The sequence below is a fragment of the Chelmon rostratus genome, chromosome 16, assembly GCF_017976325.1.
Source record: "Chelmon rostratus isolate fCheRos1 chromosome 16, fCheRos1.pri, whole genome shotgun sequence".
In the NCBI taxonomy this organism is placed as follows: domain Eukaryota; kingdom Metazoa; phylum Chordata; class Actinopteri; order Chaetodontiformes; family Chaetodontidae; genus Chelmon; species Chelmon rostratus.
Window position 1 is genome coordinate 11,496,081 of NC_055673.1, and position 18,766 is coordinate 11,514,846.

At 41.1% G+C, this 18,766-nt stretch overlaps 1 protein-coding gene across 1 annotated transcript in view; it reads right to left on the bottom strand.

Moving 5' to 3' along the window:
- Positions 1–6,631: 6,631 nt before the first annotated feature.
- Positions 6,632–18,766, bottom strand: part of LOC121619593 (ras/Rap GTPase-activating protein SynGAP-like) — a 39,262-nt gene continuing 27,127 nt past the window's right edge. Inside the window, exons 13-19 of the mRNA XM_041955407.1 lie at positions 18,118–18,322; positions 16,693–17,268; positions 13,232–13,735; positions 12,797–12,958; positions 11,720–11,931; positions 9,743–9,815; positions 6,632–6,670 (exon numbers count right to left, since the gene is read on the bottom strand). Coding sequence (XP_041811341.1) covers positions 6,632–6,670; positions 9,743–9,815; positions 11,720–11,931; positions 12,797–12,958; positions 13,232–13,735; positions 16,693–17,268; positions 18,118–18,322 — 1,771 coding nt within the window. The remainder of the gene's footprint in view (positions 6,671–9,742; positions 9,816–11,719; positions 11,932–12,796; positions 12,959–13,231; positions 13,736–16,692; positions 17,269–18,117; positions 18,323–18,766) is intronic.

Genomic DNA, 18,766 nt, shown 5'->3' on the forward strand with positions numbered 1-18,766 from the left:
CAGTGGTTGGTCGGCCAAAGAGGACAGGCCCAGCCAAAACAACAGACTTGCTCTTTAGTTCACTTGCATGCGAAGCGTTGAGGTGTTTTTCCGGGCTCTGTTAGCGTTGCGAGAAAAACGTTACTATGGCCAAACAAGCAAAGAAAAGATGAATGACTATAAACAAGGAAACTTCAAAAACACATGCAAATCTAAAGACATCACGCAGGCGACACTGTGGCAACAGGCTACAAACCATGAATTTAGTGGCAACAGCTAATGTGGCTTTTATGAGATAAGAGCGCTTTTCTTTATTCTAAGATTATCCTTGAATTGTTGCCCACAGGCGATGGCTATTCAAATTTCATCATATCAGCATAAACACGTTGAGATGTGCCATTCTGTTTCAATACAAAACAAACGGTCAAGACTGTCAGATTGAAGATGCAGAAACCGCTGTGTTTTGCTGCAGCTTTATGGAATCCTGCCGTCATCATTTAACATTAAAATAAAAATAAAAAATGCATCACTCAATCCTCTCCTGCTGCTGGGATCTTACGGGGATCCCAGTACACCACAAGATGGCGCTGTTGATCAACTTTAAAAACTCAAACTGATGCGACACACATTAACATGGAGGCCCATCCTCCAGAGCTGTCATGTTTCAATTCAATTCTCATAGTCGTATAGAGATTTGGAACATCTTAGAAAACACTTTTATCTAAATTATATTTTAATCACAAGAAGCTTCTTTGAACTCTCAAGTCACTGAAAGTATCCTGAAGAACGGCCGACAAAAAATCTAATCAGAACTTTTTTTTTTACAGGATTCACAAATGATTCAAGTTCACAAAGCTGACATTAGATAGTTTTGGGAAACTAACAAACCAACATGTAGAGCAGACATCTAACAGCTGACTGAGCATAAACACATCACTGGCATACATGATTCGTCGAAGGTGACAGTGACTGGGAAGAAAGTGAAGGAGCTGTCAAAGTGATTCTCGCAGCGGGTCAGGCGGGCGGTTGTCTGCAGTCCTCTGGCTTCATGCAGATCTCTGATGGAGGGCAGCAGACATCCCAGTACCCGGTCAGCCGTTCAAATGACACGAGAGCACGCTGGGCCAGGTCGTGATGAGTGACACCAGAGGGTGGACTGTGATTGGTTGGAGGAGCGCCTCTTGGCGGCGTATCTTGACCGGATTGGATCATGTCTTCGTTAGTTGAGGGCGAGAGGGCTGTGGAGGCTTCTGGAAGTCGATCATCATGTTGAGAGCGTTAAAATCAGCAGATTGTGCAGGCGGCACACTGGGGGGTTTGACTGAGAGGCCGCTGCTGGTATTGATGTGTAGGGAGCAGAGAGCAGGGTAGACAGACATGTGACAGATTGGGCCTGAGGCGAGGCCTGCGCTGAGCTGGATGAGGCTGCTTTGAAGGAGGCTTTGGGATGAATGTGCTGAATATTACACTGAAGTCCACAAATAATATTTTAGAATAAAAAAAGACAACTGTCAATATATTCCAGGACTGCTTTGAAGGTCACACTGACAGAGTAATATATAGTTTGGTAGGGCATATTACAGTATAGGAGTCAAATTCCCAGATTTAATTTGACATTAAACATGTTTTAATTGTTTTTTGGCCACTAGGGGGCAGCAGAACAAATGAAAAACAACACCTGGCATTTTCTCTTCTTCTAAAGTTGACATAGTGAACACAAACAGCTTCCTGTTCACACATCCAGCAGACACAAGCCAACATTAGCATTTGAGATTAAGTCAGAATATGTGTACTTTACACCTCCTCCACAATAATTGACAGGCTGAGGATGTTCTGAGGCTGTTTCTCTCAGATTCTTTGTCACAAATGATGGAAATACCTCACATATGAATTAATGTGTTTATAAAAATCTTAAATCCAAAGAACATATCCATAGATATTACTTAACTTCCTGTCTTCAAAGAATTTAATGGAGATCCAATGCTCATGTATCTCAGTACAACTCAGATGTTTTTTTTTTGTTTGTTTGTTTTTTTTTAAATACTAAATCCGCTAAATTGGGCACTTAAAATGAAAGATCTTCAATTAGGGATTTATTAGTTTATTTAAATCACTCGGAAAAATCACCTGAAAAATGAATACATTCCCTTTGTTCAAACAAAACAAATCATATCAATCAAGTATACTTACACTAATAATAATAATTACAAGTGCAATCATACCTACAATAACTACCATTATAAATAAAACTACCAACATTAAACATCCACCACACAACATCAGGGGGACTGGAGGGTATGGCTTATCCATGGGGCATGGCTTATTTCAAAAGAAATGTCAAGTAAATTAAGGTATTACATCCAGTAAGCCCAATTCAAGTCAGAAATCCCACCAACTATATATTTGTGACACAGTAAATCAATTGTGCAGAATAATAGCTGCCAAAAAATACTTTGTTTCATTCCAAAATGCTATACATCCACTTTAGAAACATAAATATGTTGATAGATGTTAAATACCCTTATTCAAAATATACAAGATATCTCATTTCATTTATTAGGTCCTGCCTTAGCTGCAGCAAAGCGGCAGTTATACTCCCTTGGGTCAGCAAAGGGTCATACATCCTCTAAAATGTCGTGATTCTGTAAACATAAAGCACTTCTTCCACAGTAACTTCAATAATATTCCTCGCCAAGTTTGTGACGTTTTTCATTTGGACCAAGAAACGCAACTCTTGGTCCCTTTTATGTAACAAATAATACAAGAGAAGGTGTAAATTAAACTATTTATATGGATAAGATGAGGGCCAGGAACCAGCCAAAGTAAAAGCACAGATCCCTCATTTCAGGCGCTTTGAGTTGTGTTGAGCTTTAATGGTCACTCGCCAAAGACTGTGTCTCAGTATTTTTGTGCATTTGGCATCGGAGATATCAAAAGTTCTTGTTAGCAATATCTCTGTGTTCCTTGTAACACCTGAGAGTCTGACGAATACCTGGAACATGTTCAATCTCATCCTGTGATTTAAAGGAGATTTGTGTGGATGTCAATGGTAACGGCACTTAAATGCGACAGGACAAACTTTAGAAATGGCCCTGTGATGACAAAAGGTATATATAAGAAATCTTAAAAGAGCGATGAACAAGCAACGGAAAATGAAGCCTGACTTTGCATTTAGTGCAAAAGAAACGTTTTGTTCGCATTGTGTCTAAAATAAACTGAGGTTTTCTAGCCACGTGGAATGAAGTACCCTTTTAGGTTGTGGTATAAAGCAGAATAAGGATCCTTAATTCCAACAGAGAAGGGAGATGAGGGCACGATTTCAGAGGTAGCACACTGTACCACTGCAGCTAATACAGAGAGTGTTTCAAGAATACATGGGTATATCATATACTTTTATGCCTTTATAAACATTTGTCAGATTATGGATTGCAGCTTCTCAAAATAAAATGAAAACAGAAGTGCAGTATAACATTTCAAAATACTGTATTGCAATGCAGGCCAGATAAATAAACGCATATTTCAAAAGAAGAGTACTTAAAACTGCAATCCAGTATTGTTGAAAGCACCACTGCTATTTTGGTTACACAAACATAGGCGAGATATTTTAAGAACTTGTCTTATTATTCCACAGAACAGAAATGTGCTATGCTGGGAAATTACACAGCTCTCATCCCATGAACGCAGTCACACCATAGCACTGTAGTTTCTGGATTGCAGCATTAAGAGTTAATAATATAAGAATCAGTTTTTACCACAAGTTCAACATGCCTGAAGGCCTACCCTTGATTTGAATACATTTTACATATAAGAATAAATATACATTAAGCTATTTTATACATTTCTGGTAACATAAACATATAACTTTGTATCATTGATATTTATCTTGAAAGAAAATGTCTTTTTAAAGGCAAGAGGTTAAGATAAATTATATCAACCATGAAATTTGTAATATAAATGATTCTGACTAACATACAGAGTTAACCAACACACTGCTTATTAATTCATCACCTGACTACAAAAAAAGGACATTTAATATACAAAGTTTACAAGATTTTTTGTATTGGCATTGTTATTTTGGGCCCTGTGGCACAGACTGTAAGGCAGTCATATCCTATGCACATATACTACATATCCCTGCTTGGAAACTCTTTTATTGTTCTGTTGTTTTCACTGTCTCTCCTCTTTTTGTTCGTCTGCCATTTCTCTCAGTACTTTCATGTTGTATAATGCAAAAGGCTGAATGCCACCCTCTTCTGCAAAAAACGGAAGAGTCAGCAGGTTGGATTAAAAAAAAAAGATGCCTTCCAATGAGAAAGCCGTGTCGAAGTTTTTTTTTTTTTTTTGTACATTAGAATAATATCTGACAACAAATCGACTTACTCGTCCTCGCATTTAAAAAGCACATGCAGAGCTGTTGCACATCTATGCTTCAGAAACATTAAACACAACAGATGAGTAATTCACTACTTGCTATAATATGAGTTGTCTCCAGTTGCACATAATGTTTATAATCATAGTTATTAAAATGTATTCATACAGCACTTTTCAAACCAATGTTACAAAGTGCTATACAACGAAACATGAAAAGGTAAAAAAGATGACTGCTGAAAATGGCGCAGACTGTGACTTTTAGATTTTTCAGGTTGATTCATTACTTTTGAGGCTTGGTTAGTTTAATGTCTCTCAGTTGTAACTGTCCACGAGACGACTGACGGCTTTCTGAAACGACCTTTCTCAAAGGCGACACTATAGTGTGGTGTGTTTTCCCTAAAAGAGGGTGGGGGCACTCCAGAGATTTAGTATTGCATTGACATTAAATTACAGGCCTTTATAAAAAGAATGGTCTAAGCAGCTGAGGCCAAGACATCCGGACTATTAGACCCCTTTTACACCTGGGTGGCAATTAAATTGTCTTTTTCGCTTGGCAAAGCTCCTAACTCAGTGAAATGACCGTGTCATGATAAGAGCTGGTTGAGGAAAGCGGCTTCTTTTCGTGTCTCATTGAGCGTAGGGTGCACTGGACCATACTTTATGAAAGGAAAGGAGGCAATGCCATCCCACAATTCCTTGCAGCACATTTAAAAAGACCACAGCAGACCTACGTCAATAACATCCGACGTTACATTATTACGCAGCCTAGCGCAGGTGCAGCTGGATTCTCTTGTCTTTGTAAATTCTCCTTCTTTCATCGACCTTGTGATGTTTTCCATTGAGGTCAAGCCAAAGTGTACAGGAAAAGACATAGGACTTAAGTTTTGATCTGGATAAGAGAAAAACGCACGTAATGCATTGTGATTGGAATGCGATCGGATCGGCCAGGCCACATCTGAAAGCCCCATGGATCTGTTTTGATGTTTGTATATCATTATCCTCATACCAATGACATGCTAATACCAGGTGTAAAAAGGGCCTAGTCCCGAGTATAGGGCAAGGTCCAAAATGCTGCATCCTACATTTCACATAATGCAATCAACAGCATCTTTTCACCAGCCCCTACTTCCTGGTTAATCCCCATGTCTGTCAAACTTGACTCGTCCACTGTGCTGTGCAGGCTTTGCATGGTAAATTTGGACACTGAGCCCGAGCTGAGATATCGTTCTCTCAGACTGGACGGCGCTCTTTTAGAACCACAAACGACATTAAAAAAAAAACGTTTTCACAGGCTGAAAAGTATTCCTGTGCTGTGTATAAACAGATGGAATGCCCCTTTAAGTTCAATATTACCTCACAATTTCTCTTTCATGTCAGGTCTTTATGACTTACTTATGAAGCACTTTGTATCACTGTTTTGAAATGTCATATATTCTTTATTATGATTAATATTATTATTACAAAGTGAACAAAACACATTATAATCTCAGATTATTTTTGTAAAGTATCTCCGTTATTACAAAGGTTTAGAAGCTTTAAGAAATACTTCTTCTGTACACTAAAAGTCAAGAGACTGTTGGTCTGGCTTTACACTGTGTGCCGAAGGAAAACGTAACCAAAGAGAGGATTTAGATTGTACGCTAATTAAAGCAGTTAGTTGATTGTTGATTTGTTTGGCATCTATTCAGATGGGATGGCTGCACTATAAAGGATGCAAAAATCATAATGATAACTACCTTTGAAGTGATGTTACTAAATGATTTAATCAAATAGTAATATAGGTCTTTGCTTGGGCCCTGTATCCGAGGATCAAAGATGGCAAATGATTTAACAACATGCTTGTTGTTCATCGCCATAAGGGGATATTGTGCTTACTAAAAGCCTTTTCTACATTTTGTCTGCAGCCACTTAAGTGAGAAGCAAGTGTACCGCTTGTGGCGGGAAAATCATGAATCTGTCCCCAGTGTTTTACACATCCCCTCTCACTTCTCTTTATGTTCAGTATTGCCATTGTTGTGGCATTGGCTTATGTTTCAGTCAAAATGTGCGGATGATTCGCTGCACGCACTGGTCCTCACGCTAAACTGATTGTCAAGTTCTGGTTCAGGCAAAGTTTAAATATGTGCAAAGTTTTTCTTAAGAACGTTGTGAGATGAAGCCTCCAGTGGTCCAGCTGGATCCACTGCAGAGCTTCTCTTCATGGGTTTTTGTAGGAGGATCTGAATTGGTCTTCTTACACTCGAGTGACCATCATGAGCTCTGGTCACTTCGGAATTGACAGTCAGGATCCTGGGTGGCCACCATAGACCTGGCTGATAGACTGAAGGGAGAGAAAACGGGTGAAATTACAACTTATCTCCATTTAAAGCTTCACGGGGGCACACGTTTCAAGGGATAGTTCGACATTTTTAAAAATAAGCGTATTCATTTCTTGCAGAGATTTGGATCACTCTCCAAAACACCACTCTTGTATGGTAAATATGTGACTGGAACCAGCAACCATTTATCTTGGCTTAGCATAAAGACTGGAAACAGGGTGAAATGGCTAGCCTTGCTCTCCCCAAACGTAACAAAATCTGCCTCCCAACAAGTAATTAACATGTCATATCCTATTTGTATAATGAATAAGAAAACCAAAGTGTAAAAATGACAATTTGTTCATTTATGGGATGTTATGTGCTGGAGTATTTCTGGGCCGGAAGTGATTCGTAGGCAATCAGAGGAAAATCCAGGTCAAGAAACCGTCAGATAAAACCAAGATTTATTGTTACATAAAAAATCGTACATACCACAACGTATAGTGAGTTCTTAGGTGCCTAGCTCCAGAACAAGTCTAACAAATAGATAAATAACATGAAGATGAATCAAACAATAGAATCTAGCAAGCAGATAAAAATAAAAAAGGAGACCTATATATAAAATATAGCAAACATGACCAGTGGAACAGTGAACAATATAGTCAGTAAAGATTTTGCAATGTTGAGTGTGTTTCAGAAAAATGAAGCATTGCAACTAGTAATATATCCAATATAAGGTGACAGCGTGTGGATGTGTTTTGGGTTATGTGTGTGCGTGAAAAGTCACTGTTTCAGGACCTGAATGGTCTACGAGAAGAATCTCTTCCTCATCCTCTCTGTCTGCCTGTCAGGAAGGTGAAGATCCAGGTGCACAGGGCAGAGTTATGTTTTCAGTCTTCGGGCGTCATGACGAGTTCGGAGGGAATGATGCCATTGATTCTCCAGTCCACAAACGGCATTTTAACATAACGCTCCCTCCTGATGTCCAGGTGGGCCAGGGCAGTGTGGATTAGGTGATTTATGGCATCATGTAGGTCAGAGAGGAGGCGATGAAGTCTTTGAGGTGTCTCTTAGAGCACTTCATCGCCACTGAAGTCACAGCTACCACCTGGTATTCATTCAGGCAAATGGGATGAGGTTTCCTCGTGAGTCGCTACTGGCAGTTTGAAGTGGGAATATCGGACTTGGTCAGGGAGAGTATGAGCACCTCTGTAAACAATGGTTCCAGTTGGTCAGTACAGACAAACTCACAATTACTCATTAATCAGTCTGTTGTCTGTGATTCCAGTTTCTTCCCGCAGTAATGCTTGTCCTGCATCATTGCTCTACGGAAGTTGTATGGGGCAGCTTTGTATTCATCCTTTTTCCCAGTTGCCAGCCCTGTGGTGTCCGTATGTGGCTGTGCAGGCCTTCAGATCATTACAGATGGTGCGATCTACCCATGGCTTCTGACTGGGAAAGGTCCTGATGGTCACCTTTGGAACAATATTGTCCACCAATTTCCCAACAAATCCTAAAACAGCGCCCATAAGCGTATAGGTGTCATGGTCAGAGCTGCACCTGAACACGTCCCAGTCTGCTTCAAACAGTGGGCATCATGCAGCTCAGACAGCCCGATTGTTACCCACGGCAGCTTTTTGGCGTCTTCAGATCAATATATTCTTTGATACTGTCCTTCCTTAGGATCACACTGGGCCAGGCAGGTGAAGAAAAATGTACGTTTTGTTGCATGAATTCAAGTGTCAAAAGTGTCTGTTGTTTGTAATGATAGCTAAAGTGATGGGTGCAAAAGAGTGGAATAAAATAGTGCATCGAAAAGAGAAGTCTGAGCGGAGCAGGCTGCCATACGCACCGGCTTGTTTGCACTTCAGTTTTTGTACTAAACCACTGGACCTACCTTTGGACTCAGCCAGGCCAGCTGCTCTGTTTCCAGTCTTTGTGCTAAGCTAAGCTAATGGGCCGCTGGCTACAGCTGCATATTCACTGTACAGACCCTAAAGTGGCATCAATCTTCCCATCTAACTCTCGGCAAGAAAGCAGACGGGCGTATTTCCCAAAATGTTGAACTACTCCTTTAACTCTTAATTCTCCATTTTCCGTCTTTGGGAGAGGACTGTTCACACTTGCACACAGTAATTAACAAGACTCTCCCAATCTGAAGGAATAGCAGTTCTCAACACTTAGTTGGACTTTTTTAATGGGACTCCAATAAAAATAACACTCAATATCATGAGAGTGTTGTCTTTATAGCTATGACTATAATTTGAGCCATAAAGAATGGCTTGCAAACCAAACCCTGCAGCCCGATTTAGAGTCTAGTAAAACAGTTTAATGTTGGCAAAGCAGGATTAGACGTCCATTCTCATTACACGCTTGTATTTGTTTGGGAAGTCTGGTGTAAAAACAATTACAATCTTGCAACAGACTCAGTGGAGAAACACTTCTGTATATGGTCTGAGTTTCCAAAAGGCAATTTTGTCTATTTGCTCTTGATATTGAGAGCTGGAAGAAGGTGACAGTGTGTTTCAAGGAGAGCAAATGTTGTTTCTCTCGAGTTATTCTGGCGTAAACACGGCACACACACACACACACACACACACACAGCCTCTTCACCTGCGTCACAATCCAGCCCACATGGTGCATTCACGAGGCTGCAGCCCTGCAGAATTAGTGACGCTGCTGGTGAGTCACAGTCAAGGTTTTCTAATGACGAATGCGTTCTGTGGTATAATAATCTCTTGGTGGTAAATAATGTTCAGTTTCGGTGTTGACAACTTGCTATTCCTTCACGGAGACAAACTAGATTAACCTCTGTAGATAAATTTAAGCTCCATCCAGCTCTTGATTTTTAGGATCAGCGCTGTTTTCGTTCTCCCTTCAGGCGTGTGAAGTAAATGGTGAAATGTTATTTCAAATGTGACACAAATGTACTTTTGAAAGATGAGAATAGGTGAAGTGCATGACAGCAGCAAACTTTTCCCCTGCACTGGCTTTGGCAAATGTTTTGGATATGATGTAAGAATGATGCAGGCTGTTTTAGAACATGACTGGTTTAGCAAATAGGGATGATAAAAGACGTAGACACAGGCACAAACCTGGTCTGTGAGGATTCGAGGCTTAATATCAGGAATGGCACCCCCTCTCAGCTCATCTTCCACAGCCATGAGTCTGACAACAGGGAAATAGAAACAAACATACCGGTTGACAAAAATAGAATTATGAAGCCGGTGTTCTTGAAATTTACTGTAGGATTATGTGGCCATATGATGATATTAAGGTCTTGACATGTTTCTGGGTGCGTTCAGCTATCCTTAGTGTCCCGAAGCTGAAGTCCAAACTGCCTTCAGAGCAATTCAGACAGTTCAAATTCAGCTATTCAGGTGCAGAACATGTGAAATGTGTTTGCAGGATTTGTTCCATGAAACATTTCCTTCAAGTACCTTTCATTTAGTAGCTGCAGTCAGAATTAGTCTGGCTTGGTTTCTTCTCTCCTAGTAATGAAGTTACTTAATTAAAATACGACCAGTTCTAATAAATAACCTCATGAAGTGTTTCCTGTTAAGTATGAGCCTAATGAGTATGGTTTTCATTATTAGCTGTGATATTCAAATGAGCTACGTTTAAAGGAATAGTTCCACATTTTGGGAAATACACTCATTTGCTTTTTGTCTAAGAGTTGGATAAGAAGACTGATACCACTCTCGCTGTGTGTTTGTGCATTGAAGGTACCCTGTGGAGTTTCTGACCACCAGTGGTGCTACGGAGTAATGTGTGGATGAATGTGCCCCTTTCTATTTCTTCTGCTTGCTCTCTCCACACACATCTGATGCTATTTTTAGTCTCCTCAGTGGAGCGGGAGCGTGAGTGACGTTTAAGTCTAATGCTTCATGCACATCATGATTTAGTTGCTCGGTGTGTTTCCAATGTACTTTGTCTCATTTCGCTTTCATCCCTACGCCAATGTTTCCACCTTGGCCAAGGGTAAACACTGTTTTGTGATATTTTGAGAGGAGCTTCTCTGCAAATTTTTTGCATTTCTGCTCAGTTTTTTTATGCACAAATGTACATAAAAACAGGTGGATGGAAACGCACATATGATGCACATGCATGGACTTAAACGATAAAACGATACAAATTCATATGTCAGTACAAACTGTTTACAAAAAAACTCCACAGAGTACCTTTAAGTATGGAGCTGAAGTTAGGACATGATTATCTTACCTTGGCCAAAAGATTATCAGCACCTCTAAAGCTCACTAATCAACACGTTGTACCTCATTTGTTTGATGCAAACAAAAAACAAATGGAAAAAGAGCAATTTGTGGTTTTAGGGGGAGCTATGTTTTCATTTGGACAGAGTCAGGCTAGCTATTCCCCCCTGCTTCCAGTCTTTATGCTAAGCTAAGCTAACTGCCTCATGGCTCCAGCACAGACATGAGTGTGGTATCGATCTCCTCATTGAACTCTCAGCAAGAAAACTAATCAGCAATATTGCCCCAAATGTCAAACTATTTCATTAAGAATGGACACATATGACATCATGCAAACATTGTCTTTGTAAAACTTCCACTTTTAATTAATCATATTTAGTTATTCATATTCTGTGACGGTTAAAAGTTTAAAGTTTAGGGAAGATTGAAATTTGATACTTCCTTCACGAGCCACAGGTGTGTTCCTGAGACTGAATATTTATGCAACAGACCAAAAATGTTTCTTTAAACGGAGGCAATATCTAAAAAAAAAAAAAAAAGTAGAGCCAGTCACCACTTTCTGCCACCTTCACTTTGCATGAAATTTCCCCGTAGCTGTGTTTAACTACTTTTATGAATGGTTTTGTTGCAGCACTGAAACATTTGATATGAATGTTAGTGGCAGTAACAGATCATGATATAGGGCATACAGTTAGTAAATATAGTGGATTTTAAGCTTTCTTGAGACGCTTGTTTTATGATTCTAATTCATCAACTTGGTGGCGACTTTTGTGAGACAGATTTAATGCAATAGAGGGAGGCAAGCAGTAACTGGCACGGCGTCATTTCTGCCAGCTGTGGTTCAACCTGAACACTAATCACCTGCTGATGATGCCTTTGATTTGAGAGTCTTTCTCCATTTGCTGCTGCTTCAGACGGCGCTCACTGTCTTCCAGGCGGTTCTGATACTGCTGCAGGATCTTGTTTGTCTGCTGCTCCTGCGACATAAGTCTCTGCTCGTATTCTTCAAGCTTGCGATGAGACATCTTCAGCCGCTCTTTCAGGGAGTGTATCTCTTCTTCGTACTCTTTCACCTGAAATAAATATACAGTCATTTCACCTGCGACTGGTGCTCAGAAATATTCCTGAATGATGAATGATTCTATCAATATAGACACGGTTTTGTAGTGCAGCAGTCTTTATGCTAGGCTCTTTATGTAAGCAGGATTAATGCACAGACAAAGCTTAAATATGTGCCATCACAAATTTCACTGCTGTGCAATAAGCACTGCATAGATATGTGATTCTAATATAGGCAAGAGCGTGGGAGTTATTCATCACAGCAAATGGCAGACAGCCAACAGCTCATGTTTGGTTCTGTTAAAGCTCTGACATAAAGTTCTAGTACAGCAGAACAGGTTGAAACAGAGTCGCCTGAGTGCAGACCACACACACGTGGGACTATATTTGGTTTTGTCTGCTTAACATAGGGTTTACATGCACAGTATGACTTAAATGCTCCATACATTTGGTTTATGATCAACCACTCACGGCAGTTTACAGGATTTCTATTGAATCAAACAGTTGCCTCTTGCAGCTGTTTGGAGCTATCAACATGCTAAGCCTCTGAAAGAAAGAGATTTCCATGAAATGCTCCTATTATTTGTGCAATCAATCACCTTTAAGCAACTGCAGAATACACAGGCCACACCCCTAATCCTCAGCCTTTAAAATACTCTATAAGGCTGCTAATTCGTGTTAATCTTGTTTGTGTCTCTGCTTTCATTTTAAATCGTGTCACACATATTTCGACTGAAACTATTCACTCCCATTTTTTAATCTGGCCCCCCCAAAAAAATCCTTACTTGCTTTATATATTTTCTAACCTAATATTAAGTATCCAGAGGAAGCGAGTGAGTTTAATTTTTAATAAGGTGGAGAACCACAAAATGTGCTGACCCTCTCTAGCCGTGACTCGTCCATGCTCTTGGAGTACTCTTTGAGCTGGCCCTCACGGTCCGGCCGCAGGCTCTCGATGTCAGCAGAGAGATGAGGCATGTTGGACACCCAGGCGACTGTCCGTTCGTTGAGGGCCGGGGTGTTCAAGGTCGACTGAGAACCCTGAAACCACAACACATGTCAGTCATGCTTTAAATTCAAATGTCTTGATATTTGACTTTTGCTGAAGTGAATCCTCCAGTGAAATGAAACATGTATAGGTGGTCTCACATGAGCCTCATTTTGTCTTCCTTTCATTCCATTTCACTGAACTGAAAACATGTTAGTATAATAACACGCCATGTAAAGCGAGGCACAAAGAACTGTCAAGCTTGTGTGGTTAAAAAAAATGTTAAGCTTTGGAGCTCCATTTTAAATCACTGTAGTTACATTGACCTGTTTATTGCCTGGTTTGAGCAGATGCTGCTGTGGCGGCTGCAGTTGTGACTGCTGAGACTTCTTGGTGTTTCTTGTGGGCGTGTCCGTCGACACCTCTGCGGCCGCTGGCGGGCCCTGGTTCTCTTTGGCGGAGCTCGTCTGGTACGGGAGCCCGGGAGCCGGACTGTCCGTCACCGACAGCTGTGCGTCCTGTTGCTGCTGCGTCTGCTGTTGCTGCTGTTGCGCCGGCTGCTGAGTCTGCCGCTGCTTGGGCTGACTGCCGCTGTAGTTTGTGTCAGAAGAGTCGAGGAGGAGATTCCTGCTCTGCGGGCGAACCTTCGGAGGTGTGGCGGTGGCTGGAGTGTTAATGGACCGCTGTGACTTGAGGTGTTGTGGCGGGGCGATGGAGGTCTGGCGGACAGGGTGAACTGTAGTAGGTGGTGTGGCCAAAGAGGCGGGGGTGCCCGTCCCAGTGGCTGTCTGAGATACAACTCCCATCAGGTGCTGCTGCTGGAGAGATTCCTGAGAGGAGAGAAGAAGGTGAAAGAAAATTACGGAAATGCTGTGTTGAAAATGTCCAACCATGATGCCCCCAGTGGTAAGATCCAATACGAGACAAAGGCAGACAGCAGTGCACGTGGCTACCGCTTCCCCCCCACGGGTATTATGACACCAAGATGAATGAAACAAGCACATCCACTGCACCAATTTGTTTTACCAGATTACAACCCAACACATATGCCGTCTGAATGTTTTGAACACAGTGACCTGCATGGATGAAAGGCAGGTGAGGCAAAGCAACCTTTCAGCACAAAGACCAAGTGCCTCACAAAAGACATAAAAAGGAATTATGCTCTAAAAAAATGTGATATCAAAAGACACATAAAAGTAAAATGAGTACAATCAAATGGAAGACAAAAGGTAAAACTGCATAAGATGCATTAAATCACAGTGTAGTTACAGTGGAGGGCAAGATAGAAAATGGAATATTTGTAGTTTAACAACAAGGAAGTTTTGAGCCTTGGTTTAAAAGGACTTAGAGTTGAAGGGGACCTCAGGCTTTTTGGGTTTGTTCCAGATATGTGGTGCGTAAAAACTGAATGCCGATGTTTTGTTTTGACTCTGGGGACAGTAAGCAGACCTGTCCCAGTTGACCTGAGAGGTCTGGATGGTCAGAAATGTGTTTTGGCCCTAAACCGTTTAGTGCTGGAGGGATGGATGGATGGATGGATGAAAGAAAGGAAGGACAGATAAAGCACTGTCCTGACACACCATCTATATTAATAAACAGGAGGCTTGTGATGTTTGTTCCATTAAGGCCCACGCAGCAGGACAGAAATAGCTCAAGACTACATAGCTGTATCATTAACACTTTCAACTTATCAATGTGATATATCATCAAGCCAGAGTTTCACTGAAAGCTGTTCCAAAAAATACAAAAATCCTTTGATACAGTAAAGTTCATAACCCTAAAACACACTCATGTGTTTTAAAACAAGTTAGATAAGGCAGACTCTCAAACAGTTTAACATCTACGTCCAGGAGATCTGAGTCTGATGTGCACTACACAGAGGGTTAAAGTATGCATGGTATAATACAATGATATGTGTAGTATCGACAGTTATGACACTCTTTTCTGCCCTGCTGACCGACACCTAGTTTTCAGCCTGGTTGAAACAAGGACAAATGGTATGATTGATGTCAAGCACCCTACACAGTTCAGCAGAGCAAACCAGTGAGCGCTCCCGCTTCAGCGTGCTGTCTGTGGCGTAACAAGTGTCCCCCAAAAGTGCCCTCACGTTACTGCTAGATTTGCATATTCTGCTGCTCGTGAGAGGAGCATTTTGTAAACAACTCCTATTTTTGTTGGGATGCGAGCTTTGTCCTGCAACCCGACAATCAGCCCGAGCAGTGAAAACAAAAGGAAAAGCAGGATCCAATGAAAGGCATGGACTGGATTCAGGATCTGAATTCAAGGAAGACATTTTTGTGGCGCAATCAAGGCGTTAAAATAACACTAAGAATAAATAACAAGGCTGTCAGTTTCTTGGGAAATCTGGCTTGAAATAGGCAAAAAAACAATCCAGGTCTTTTTAAGAAGACTGAGAAGATGTATTCTAGGCTGCGACTGTCCACATCATGTGTGGATCCAGCAGTGAGAACACTGTGTGTTGAATTTGAGTGGCATAAGCCAGCAGATCCACGGATACGTACGACATATAAGAGTAGAGTCAGTCCAAAAAGTGGGACAGAGCCAAATGTGCAGTTTCAGGCTTTGGGTTTGACTGTAAAACTCAGAAAACACTCACAAAAGCTTGACATCTTACTGAAATCAGGCAGCGCCATTTTTTCAACCTCATTTGCCCACTCTAAAAAATGTAAGGGGTTAAAATGATGATAAACAAATAGCTAGCCAATACTTTCTAACACTCACCTGTTTTGTCCTGAACGACAGCTTAAAGCAGTGACTGTGAATTATAAATTCAAATGAATATCTAACTTAGATTCAAGAGAACCCAAAGCAGCCTGTTTAGGCCTGTAAATTAGTCTCTGAATCTTGACATTCACAATGTTTGTCAGTCAAACAAAAGTCATATAACAAGTAATTATTTTTCATTACTTTCTGTAGAAATAAAATACAGTAAGTCTGTAAAAATTATATTTTTCAGGTCCCTCTTAAGCTGTTTTCCCCAAAAAATTTGAGATTTCCGTTGAGTTTATAGGCACACCCAGCTAAAGCTAGTGCAGTCTAATACAGCAGTCCTGCAATAAATCCTCTGTGAAGGGAGACGCTAGAAGACGTAGACAAGATAAGAGAAACACCTGTTGATACAACGCAATGCAATTAACTGGTAACTGAGCATACACTGTGATGGATCTGACAGCCGAGAAGCCAGCAACAACGGCAGCGGCCAGCGTCAGTCAAAAAACACACAACACGCAGTCCAGCTTGAAGATGCAGAATTTGACCTGAATCATTTTAAACCTTACAGATGGTTAAAGTTAGAGATCGCTGTTACAGATGCAAGTGAACAAAGCAGAATGAGCAGCTGAAATGAAGAGCAGTCTGTGAACAACATGATCTCCACCTGGTGGTGCTCTTTCAAATGCAATACCATTCTGGCTATTCAGCTACAGTTCAGTAGTAGCAGTCATTTCTGTCCTGTGGTTGCACACTCATTAATAGGCGATGGGCATATTAATCTGTGATGACTGTGCCAGTCACCTCTTTGCCTGTAAAATGACACTCGACTGCACTGTCCACTGCTTTTAACAAAAGTCTGAATTAGAGATTCCCACAGAAGAGTTGCGTTGTGTGCATACTTATAATCACAGACACTAAAGTTGTATTGCACAGATCTTGTTTCCTGTATTCGTTGCATATTTGCAGATTTTTGTGAAAAACAAGATACAGCAAAGTCATTGCAACCATAAAACTGTTTCTGCATAATGAATGAAGATAAGTAAGAGATTCCTACCTGCACCTGCAGTGACAGCTGGTGCCAGGCGTAGTCATTGCTCTGATTCTGCCGGGTGAAATCATCGCTGTAGCTGTGCGAGTGGACAATGCTGGGCTGCACCAGGCTGCTCTGTGACCGCAGGCCGGACAAGTCCTCGCTGCGGGAGAAGGCATTGTTGCCAAAGGCTGGCTGATAGTCGTGGTGGCCGTTCTCGGGCTCGGGGGCGAGGAGGAGAGGCGGGGGAGGCTGAGACTGAGCCGGGGAGTTCTGGGCAGCCAGATGGAATAGGGGGTTTTGGAAAGACAGGGGGAAGTGCATGGCTGCAGCGGCCTGCTGCTGCTGTTGAGAGATGGATTCGGTGGGCCCTCCTATGTGGCCCATCTGGCTCAGCCTCAAACCGGAGCCCGCCGAGCCCGCTGGCATATGCCCTCCCATACGAAGAGGACCGCAGAGGTTCCCGAAGCTGTGGCCCAGGCCGGCAATGGAGGCCTGAGAGGAGGTGAGCATGTCTCCCACAGAGTTCAGGTTGGAAATGCTGTTCATACGGGAGTCCTGAAGGTCCATCATGGACACACTTTTATTCACACTATGAACCTGAAAGAAACAACAAAAACGGCTAATGCAGCTTTAGTTTGGACTGGATTTTACACAAAAACAGTTTTCATGACAAAGAAAATACACATGTATTTTACTCCATACTAAATGTACAGTAAGTGTGTGTATTTTTAGTTTTAAATTGAATTCAAGCACAGTTAGCTGCCATATATTGTACAGTATAGTTATATTGATGCCTTTAGACAGCAAAATGCATTTATATAGTTATGCCAGACCAATGTTTTACTCCCCTGAGTGTTGTTTTATTGCATTTTAGCTTCATCAGCCCTGATCTTTTCTTAAAATCCCTCTTTATGTCTTTTTTATTGCCTTGGGCTTTTCTTAGATCTTATTTTCATGCCTTATATGCCTTCATGCCTTTATGTCTTAAGTGCTGTATGAATAAGCCTGCCTTGGTATGTCTTACTGGATATTTTACGACATAAATAATTAATCCAAAAAACTGTAAAGTAAGCGCACAAAGTCAACCAGGGGATAATTTCTTAATGTCATTTTTATCCTTTGAAAGTATTTTTTTGGAAAATCTTACATTGCAACCAAATTCTATTGAATGAAGTTGAAAATCAGACTTGATAGCTTTGATGATTAAATAATCAGTAATAATCTGCTATGATATCTAGTTCAATCACAAAAAGTACTCTCAAAAGAAGAAGAAAATGTCTTAATTGCTCACCTAAAGTGGATAACTGTGTGATGCCACAGTCACATCAGATTATTTGTAAAAATGTAAGGACCAATACTTGCAGAAAAGGCTTAAAAACTGCAGAATTTAGCGGATTTAGCAAACAGAACAAAATGAAACAGTTAGATGACCATCTGACATCGCACCTTTGGATCGGGCTCAGTGATGTCCGAGCTGCTCGTGCAGTATGCAGGGCTGGACCGAGCCAGCGGCGGGCGGGTCACGTAGAACACCTCCCTGGATGAGCGGAGATCTCGTTCTGCCTGGCGCCTCATGTTCAGATTAGATGAGAGGGATTCTACAGCTGAGACTCCAGTCGTAGGGGATGGCAGGCGAGAGATGTCTATCGAACTACAGATACACAACAGAATGTCATGATGAACTTTATTTACAATATCTCATATTTACACTTTGATTCTATTTTGCATGATCCCATTGCATTTTAAACAATGTACATGAGATGTATGGAGAAATAGAAATGCAAGCACAGGAAAGACGGTCTTAAATGTTCAATAGATATATATCTTATTATACCTATATATGCTACATTTTTGTTTTGTTTGTTATTTTCTGTTTTGAGCTATTTTAGCCTAATTTTTTATTTGTTGTGTTGTGTGTTTTTCTATTGGTAAATTTCTCTCTGCTAGTGTTGATACTGAATGTATGTTTATTGTGTATTACTGTTTCTGTGCAAAGCCCTGATAACCTGCTGCTGAAACAAAAGAATGTACATTTTTCTATCTATATATCTAACTAAGGCCCCAAACTGACCCAAACTGATGCCACTGTGATCAC